Source organism: Clupea harengus, chromosome 19 (genome assembly GCF_900700415.2).
Source record: "Clupea harengus chromosome 19, Ch_v2.0.2, whole genome shotgun sequence".
NCBI lineage: Eukaryota > Metazoa > Chordata > Actinopteri > Clupeiformes > Clupeidae > Clupea > Clupea harengus.
The window spans coordinates 9,695,662-9,705,003 of NC_045170.1; the positions used below are offsets into that span (position 1 = coordinate 9,695,662).

Below are 9,342 nucleotides of genomic sequence, written 5' to 3' on the forward strand. Positions count from 1 at the left end.
CCTGGCGAAGGGGGGGCTTTAGCTGGGGGGGGGGGTGTTACTGTGGCCTGATGCTGGGGAGGGGAACGCGGAGCGCCCCTGCAGAGCCGCCTGTCCGCCTCCGCCTCTAATGACCACTCAAGCATGGGGAGGGGGGGTCAAGAGGTCAAGGGTCAGAGGGGGCCCCAGCAGGGAACTGCATCCACCCCCACACCCCCCCCGCATCCCCCCTCCGCCAAACCCATCCGGGGGCACTGAAGCGATGGATGAGGAGAGGAGTCTGCCTGAAACCCCCTCAGGTCTGGGAGAGCCCCAAATTGCCATTTATGCGGTCAGCCTATAGGCTATACCAGGATCCTTATCGTCTAATTACACCACTGTGCAACACATACTTGTGTGAGTGTGCACAGATTCTAAACCGAACCTGTCTTAGGACTGGCCTTGTTTTATTATCTCAGAAAATGAACTATTCAAAGGCAGATAGGGAGCGCATGAATAGTTTTGCATACTGTAAAATGTGGAAAAATGCTTCACAAAAGAAAATCTTCCCATTCCCCCAGTTTATGCGTGTCACCTTTATGCGGTCGGCCTGCTGCTCTGACGATCGAGTGCATTTGAAGAAGTGAACCCCTAAGTGCTGAGGAGCGCACACTCACACCCCGCAGTCGGCAGACAGATAATGAGGCATGAACAAGCCAGGCAGGGAGGCAGAACAGCCAGGGTGCCCCTGGCAGAGGAACAAGACGAAGAAGAAGAAGAGAAGGAAGAAGAAGAGGAAGAAGAAGAAGAGGAGAAAATGACTCTCCTTTAGGATGAGAAGAACAGATAGGAAAGCGAGTCTTCCTGTGCTGTATGTCGAGTAAGAGCACTTCACCTATACAGACGCCATAACAAGAAATCCCGTTGTCTTATTTCCCAGTAGTTGTGAGCCAATTTTCAAACTGCAGATTCATACCTTATTAAAGTGGCCTTTTGAGGGTTGAAGGGGTAGGGGCGTGGGGGAAGTGGTGAGGGAGTGTGGCTTTTGATGTCACTGTCACAGAACTAGCCAGCAGGGCTGTTTCCACCGCCACTCCAGACTACTGGAAAGAAAAAAAAAGAAAAATCGCAACCAGGTTTTTTTCTTCCTCTCGCTAACGGGCCTTGATTTGTTTATCTCCTGAGGTCATCGCAGTCCCACTTAATCCCTCCTTCCTCAGCACACACTCCTATATCTGCATACGTTCCCCCCGAGGTGCTTTGGGGCTGAAACGGCCGGCTTCAGCAGAAAGCGCCGCTAAAAAGTATAGTGCCACTTCAGGACAAAAGACAATTCAGTGCCCTTTATCATATTTGATGATACCCCTTGATCCCTTTACGGCGCGATCCAGCTGACAAAGCTTCTTGGTCTGCATTGCTGTACCCGAACAATATGTCTGCATGATGGAGTGTATTCTCTGGGAATATGTGGAGGTTTAAAATCAATGACGCTAGCCTGAATACACACAGAGCCTAAGGAGAGATGCCTGCTGCTTTCTTTATTATCTGAATTACTTTTTTTTTTTTTTCCTCCGCAAGTGTCATGGCTCAGGCCGTGCAGCAGGGGCTCAGATGTGTCCCACTTTGCTTCAGTATAATCAGGTTCCACCTGGAGAAATGGCGACCGGCCCCTACTGATGCTTTTCAATAACTTGACACTTTTTTATCCCCACAAACTTCTCCTCGTTACTAAAACACTCAGCTATGTGATCATGTTTTTTTCTGTTTTGTGTGTGTGTGTGTGTGTGTGTGTGTGTGTGTGTGTGTGTGTGTGTGTGTGTGTGTGTGTGTGTGTGTGTGTTTTATTTTGTGAAGAAAGTTCTTTATTTGCATCAAGTGGGGAACATTGTTGCTTTGTAAACATATCCCCTAAAGTACAGTGTTTCCTCTACTTCAACTCTTCATTACTAAGATAAGAGGATTTGCTCTGTTTCCCTTTTTCTTCACTGGGTAAGCACTCTCTAAGCCCAATTATCTGCAATGAATCCAGTTCTTGGGATTTCTCCTTACTTTTTAAACGTAACCCTTGCACGGCCAAATTGAGCAGGCAAAACAACACCCTAATGGGCCGACACTGATAGTGTCTGCCTTGCATTTCCCTGATTTGGCATTAAGAGCTGTTTTATGTGTGGTGTCTTTTCACTTTACTCAGCATCAAAATGACTCAAAAATGGATATTCATGCTCAGTGTGAGGTTGTAGCTCAAACAAGAACTGTGTGAATTAGTGACATGAAACTTGATTGAACAAAATGTCTCAACTCTGACACAAAAGTGTCAGGAACTTTGAGAACTAAAGGTTCGTCTTAGACCCCTTCGTCCACGTGATGAACTTTTCAGCTCTGACAAGTTCTTCAAAGCAAAAAAAAGACAGCCAAAAAAACAAAATCATACTCTGCACTGTATTTTTAAGAGAGTGCTGTTGAGTGTGAGAGTCTGAATAGCCTAGCATCTCCCATCCTTAGCTGTGTCAGGCAGTGACCAGTGGAGGGTCTGCATGGCTCCCGTCGGCATATGGTCCTGTTCCCCACCTGGAGCTGGGGCGGCAGGCAGGGGGGGATGGCAGCTGTGGGGCCTGGAAGTGAGAGAGCGGCTGCCTGTCACTGCATAGGCATGGCAGCTGCATGCAGTCAGACATCAGGCATGGGCAGCAGCTCAGTGTCAGGAGACAGAGCAAGGGCAGAACTGCCTAATGTGCTGTGCTGTGTGTGTGTGTGTGTGTGTGTGTGTGTGTGTGTGTGTGTGTGTGTGTGTGTGTGTGTGTGTGTGTGTGTGTGTGATTGTGTGAGAGAGAGTGTGTGTGTGTGGGGGGGTGTGTGTGTGTGTGTAAGAGAGAGAGAGTGTGGTTGTGTGTGTGTGTGTGTGTGTGTGTGTGTGTGTGTGTGTGTGTGTGTGTGTGTGTGTGTGTGTGTGTGTGTGTGAGAGAGAGAGAGTGTGTGTGTGAGTGTGCGTGTGTGTGTGTGCATGTGTCTGCCATGCCCTACCCACCAGAGATTAATGGTGTCACTTTGATGTAAATGTTTATGGCATCGCTGTGCATTGTCTGAGTGAAGTCACTGTGGCATATATTTTTATATGACCTTTTCTTTGATTCAAGTAATGAAATATACAAAACAAAGAACCTTTTGAAGTGTTTAAAAATACAATGTTATATATTCTTTATTCTATATTGTGTAAGTTCTATAAACGTCCTGTCAGCCATTATTTTATATTCTGTCATGTTACCCTACGCGTGGTCTAACCAATGGCATGCACGGGAGCACGGCCAGCTGAGGATAGTTTTTTCCTTATTTTAACTGACTTGTGACTTTAAGTGCGAATTCTACGGCGTCTCCTCCTGTTGCCTTGCTTCAGATAAACAAACCCAATTCCCATCGCCTCTGAACGCACCCAAGCGTACCTATTCATTTACAAAAACTCAACACGGCCACTTTGACCTTCCCCCTGTCCTTTGGAAATGGTTCCTTAAGAGTCTTGTTTACACACAGGGGTGACAAAACGTTGATTTGAATATATCTCATTGAAAACTCGGTACGTGCGAATGAAATGTCAATGGCTTTCTTTTGATTTGAAATCCGACAAGACGTTCTGGTGTTGCAGCAGATTCATTCTATTATTATGCAAATGAGGGCTTCTATATTTTCCTGCTTTTCAGATGAACTCAGCACTTTCCCGTGAACGTTCCTCGCTGCAGCGGATGAACCTGCTCTCGCGTCCCTCGTTTAATAAACACGTCAGGTCGCCTTGCTTCTGTCCGCAGGGTACGCTTCAGAATGTCATCTGCGGAGCAACAGTGTTTTACACTCCAAACCATGTAGCCCAAGATGTAGCAAGAATGTACAGCCTCGTTAAAATGATCCACACAATTCTGTGACCAAAAGAATAACGCGAATAATTTTCTCTCAACGCTAAATGCAACTGATATAATCATTTTTGAATAAAATCTTAAAATAAAACCTATATCATTTGAGTCACAGGGGAATTTCTGTCTCCGCCGTTGTCGGTTTAAAAATATTTATTACATTTGTTTTTGATTCTAACGTCTCAGGTGGTGATTTGTGGGTGCCAATTGAACCCTAATGAATCTGACCAGCCCACACCATTCTTTACATCCAGGCTGGGCTGCATTTGTTTGTAAGTAGGACGTCCATACTCAAAGACGTCCCGCTGTAAGAACGAACAATGAGAACACGGTGTCAAACAACCGAGGCAACTATTGCTCCAGCATCACTGTTAATTGCGTACATATGGCTCCTGGAGGAATCATTGAGGAAACGGACCTTCTGGTACCCAGTTCTTGCGATTTGCATGAGAAGAAAACCATTGGTTTATAGACTGTGATGTAAAAAGAGTGACCTGCAAGCCTGGGGCCATAGCCAGATTTTGATTTGATGGTTGATGTCTCAGCTCCTCTGAAAAAGAGACGTACGGGCGGGTAGAAATCGAAGAGACAAGGGGGGCAAATTCTCATAACCATTTTTCTACAAGTTCTGGTCTAAAAAAATAGTATAACTAATTAATGTACAATAACGTTCAGTTTGCAATTCTGATGTTAATGATGGAAAAGTAAAAGCTTTTTGTTTCAGTTCAATTCCACACGTGTTTTATTGTTTCCTCTCTCTATGTAGAAACAAACTTCTGGCGAATTCAAAAACACTGTTTTCAAACCCTGAAATAGAAAGAAAATACATTTGTGAACCCTAACAGAAATCTGGGCAGAATTATAACACTGGTATGCACCAATGAATTCAAATTCAAACATTGATCACCTCCAAATGTGTTTTTGTCTATCATGGAGAGAACAGTGTGGGCGGTGACGACAAACAGCATTAATGAATCATTCTAGTTCAATGTTGGTCCCAGGAGATTTTTTATGGATTAAATTAAGCACTTCCATCTCCATCTCCCACCTGATCGCAGCATATAAATCCCAACAGCTGATCAACAGACTTCAGAAAGCCCAACGCCTTCAGACAGTGAGGCAGACGTACAGAGAGAGAGAGAGTGATCGAGAGGCATCGAAAGAGAGAGAGAGAGAGAGACCGAAAGTGAGAGGGGATACGGAACTGACAGACCACTTTTTCATCTGTGTGCGTGTGCAAGTTGGAATTGTTGATAGGACGCCACAGTTATCCGCTCTGCTCCCGCTAAGTCAGATCTCAGAGGCCAGTGCGGGGCTTTTGACAGCTGAGTTTAGAGCAGGGAGAGACGAACGCGGATCGTTCGCTGCGGGGAGCTGTCCAGTGCTGTATGCATGCGCGCGCCCCTGAAAGGGAACTATCCAGTGCTGAAGTTGCATTTCTGTCCAGAGGACCGCGGCGTCGCACAACACCAGCACAAGCTCCACGAGAAGGCGAGCGAGGGTCTGCCTTCGCCCTGTGCTGGCATCTTAATATCGGCAAACCGAAGCGGAGCGATTCTATCGCAGAAGAAGAAGGAGAATTATATCTTTAAGAAAGACAAACCAGACTTGCCTCCCCGTTGCATGAGGAGTGAACGATCTAAACAGCGGACGAGTGCTTTATTCAGCGTAGAAACATGCCAAGGTCTTTCCTGGTCAAAAAGGTTAAGCTCGATGATTTCTCATCTGATTTCGAAAGCTCCTATGGCAGATCAAGGGCTGACCTTAGTCTCCGGTTTCATGAGAAAGGTAAGCGACCGGTCTGCACTTTAATATTTAGTCTCTCCTATGTTTTTAATGTGATTAAATGTAAATTCGAATTGTGTACATGGTTTAATCAGTTGACTGTAAATAGTGTGCGGGTTAGCACAACTGACCTGCGGTCACATTACGGCCGACGCAGTCACACGTCACTCGTTTCTGTCGAGTCGGCACATTTTTGGGGTAGGGATTTTGAGCACTGGCTACAGGAGACTCAACACGTAAGGGTAAACGTGTTCTTTAAAAGCACTGCCTGCAACTTACATCCACGCACAAGTGTGGAATATGTGGGCTTATGTACGCACAAAGAGTTACGGTGTTATTACAACGTATCTTGTTTTTTTTTTCCTCAAGCACTGTGTCATGGAATTAAACACGCGTGCACACACACATAGGCTACTCACACACACGCACGCACACATACAAATGTCTATTAAAGGACCGCTTCATCATGTATCAAGCCATTATTTACGCTCTAGATAACATACAGTACGCTCTCCACATACTTGCATAACCAGACATTCTGTCCGGAAGTGAATTTATAGAATATTCATGCATGTCCTTATCTCGTCGCCGTGGAGTAGTGTGGATTTTATGACCGCACGTATGCATGTGCAGATCGACCTATTTCTGAGAGATCTTTGTCAGAACGGCAAATGCAATTATAACTGAAGCGATGTAACCCCCCCACCCCCCAACCCTGTGCGCCTTTGTCCTTAAATGGGTTACTACGCTAATTGAAATGGAGAGCTATTGATTTTCCGTGGGAGTGATGTAGAAAAAGACCTTCACAAGAAGTCAATGTCTTTCAACCCACCTCTGCCTGGTACTGTAAATTACTGATATAACAGGCTCTTGAGTCGGAGCTTCGAGGCAGTGCACAAACTGACAGAAATAGACTGTTGCATCTGCTCACATTGTGTGTGTGTGTGTATGTGTGTGTACATTTCTCAATATCCCTCTGTGGCCGCAGACAATTCAATTAAACTGTTGCTCTTTTGAACACCAGGGTACATCAGTGACTATATGACCCCGTCTGTGTACGATGGTGAGAGTGACAATGGCATCAAAGTACCCTCCCCCAGCCCCATCTATGAAGGCATACACGGGGATTATGGAGCGCCGGACTCGGACCAGCCCGACAGCCCGCAGTCCGAGGTCTCCTCCGGATACATCAACGGGGACAACGCGGTCAGCGAAGGCTACTCGGTGGATGCCTTCTTCATCACGGATGGCAGATCGAGGAGGAAAGTCATTAGCAGCCCTCGGACCCTGCAGCGCCACACGTGCAACGAGTGCGGGAAGACGTACGCCACGTCCTCTAACCTGAGCAGACACAAGCAGACGCATCGGAGCATAGACAGTAAGCTTGCCAAGAAGTGCCCCACCTGTGGGAAGGTGTACGTCTCGATGCCGGCCATGGCCATGCATCTGCTGACCCACGACCTCAAGCACAAGTGCGACATATGCAGCAAGGCCTTCAGCAGACCTTGGCTACTGCAGGGACACATGCGGTCGCACACTGGCGAGAAGCCCTTCGGGTGCGCACACTGCGGAAAGGCCTTCGCCGACCGCTCCAACCTCCGTGCCCACATGCAGACACACTCGGCCTTCAAGCACTACAAGTGCAAAAGATGCGACAAGACCTTTGCGCTAAAGTCCTACCTGAACAAGCACTACGAGTCGGCATGCTTCAAGGGATCCTTTTCACCCATGAGTCCTCTCGAAGACTGACAATATTCAAGGAAGAACACTTCAAACTTCCCACTTAAACTTAGAGTGCCCCTGGAAACCCGATGACAGCACAGTTTTACTCCATTTTCCTGCAACAGCAAAATTACGGAAATTGTGGATTATTCGCATGTACCTTAACTTTTCTTTTCTGAATATATTATCTTCTCCGCTGTTCACACATTTAGAACCGAAATATCATGTGTTTTGCCAAAACAGAGGACATTGAAAATGTCTGTATTTCTTTCAAAGGTCAAACCTTTTCTAAGTATTGGATAATATTATACTGCTGCCAGTGGCCACAAAAGTGTTCAGCGTTGAGGTAAAACTATTTATTCATTCACTTATTTATGTATTTATGTAGGCTATTTATTTATTTATATGTTGGTTTGCTGTTTATTTATAACTTCGAACTGTGTCAAATCTTTATTTGCACTTTATTTTTTTATTGTTTTGCCAAGCCTTCGTCATTAATATGCCAAAGCATTTGCCACTTTCTGAAATATCTTATTTTTGTTTGCCACTTTATAAATCTGTTGCATGCAAAAAAACAATACTGATGAAATCTATGCCAATTTATGAAGCTTTGGATTTTTACCAAAATCTAGATAGCATCCGTCGGCAATATTTCTCGGGAGTCTCATAAAGAACTATAGAGCAATAATGCATGGTATTTTTAAAGATAAATGAGTAATAACTATAACATTTTTAATCACGATTTTATCCAGTACTAGTAGTCGTACAGACATCCAATATCAGGGACATGCCAGTGTAGTATTAGTGGAAACATCGATTGGGGAGGGGGAGGGGTAAGGGTCCTTTTGTAAATGGTTATGCACTGCCTGCCTCTCATGTAACGTAGTTTTAGAACTTAGGCTTGTGGTGCTGATAGAACAGTTCCAAGCCATTCTGAACACCGCTCCACGTCTGCACAACATCGGCGCGACCCATCGCCATTTTTTCCGAGTGGATGAAGTCGAAAGGTCACTTCCAAGAGAACTTGCACTGCACCGGGGGTCAGCCTGCTCATCACGGAGAGGTGGCCGTAACACAACAACGCGATAGTCCTTGGGATTTATCCTAAAAAAGCACTTGTTTGTGAACATTTCCAACTTTTTTGAAGAAAATAGTAGCACAAAACTTAGAGATTCAGGTAGAAGGGCCTTGTGTTAGTTTAACTTCTGTTTCCTTTTTGTATTTCGAACAAATGGAACCTACTGTTTATTGCAAGACGCCTTGTACATAATCCTTTGGAATCAATTATTTCTACAACCTGTACAAAGTCAAATATCCTTATTTCAGGAGCTCTCTTCCCTGGGACTTTTGCCCAGTATTTGAACAATGTAAAGCACAATGACACCGGGCATTTTTGTCTCACTTCATAATAAAGAATGAACAAGCAACTGTCGCTTTATTGTCCATCTGTTGAAGGAAATTGGTATATGAAAAGGCTTCTTGCAGTTGAACGGTGTAGCATCTTCGAGCTAAGTGGTAACGGGCTCGCAGAGCAAGGAGCAAATGCATGTTGACGTACGCAGAATCTGTGACGCAGAACGTCCAACTGTTGCTTAGTTGAGCTGCAGTGGTGACTGCAAATAATGCATACATCAGAGTTTGGAGACTGCATTGAAATGCAGTTTTTTTCCCTTCGTGTAAGCTGTTAGCATTTCCTTTCATTAAGTTATTCTGCCCATATACAGCACGCTGCATGGTCCTTGTAACAAAGTAGGAGAGCTCAAGCAGGGAGGTCTAATTTCACAAAGCTCCGAAAAGTAATTAGGTAATTGACGTCAGTGGTTACGGTTGAGTTTATTTTGTCCCCACAGCGAAAAACGACTCGAGTGCTGCATATAATGAATCAAGCGCCATCCTTTCTGAAATGCTTTGATCCCCCTTATCCTGTTCCATGCTCTTCAGGTGACTTTGAGCGTGGCGCGCAGCGAACGGACAGGGT

The 9,342-nt window shown here is 45.3% G+C and overlaps 1 protein-coding gene across 1 annotated transcript; it reads left to right on the forward strand.

Annotated features, from left to right (window-relative positions):
• Window positions 1-4,850: 4,850 nt before the first annotated feature.
• scrt1a (scratch family zinc finger 1a) lies at window positions 4,851-8,791 on the forward strand. Its single transcript, XM_012832857.3, has 2 exons — window positions 4,851-5,645; window positions 6,667-8,791. Exons 1-2 carry the CDS (start codon window positions 5,534-5,536, stop codon window positions 7,389-7,391), a joined length of 837 nt encoding a protein of 278 aa, XP_012688311.1. The 5' UTR covers window positions 4,851-5,533; the 3' UTR covers window positions 7,392-8,791.
• Window positions 8,792-9,342: the final 551 nt, after the last annotated feature.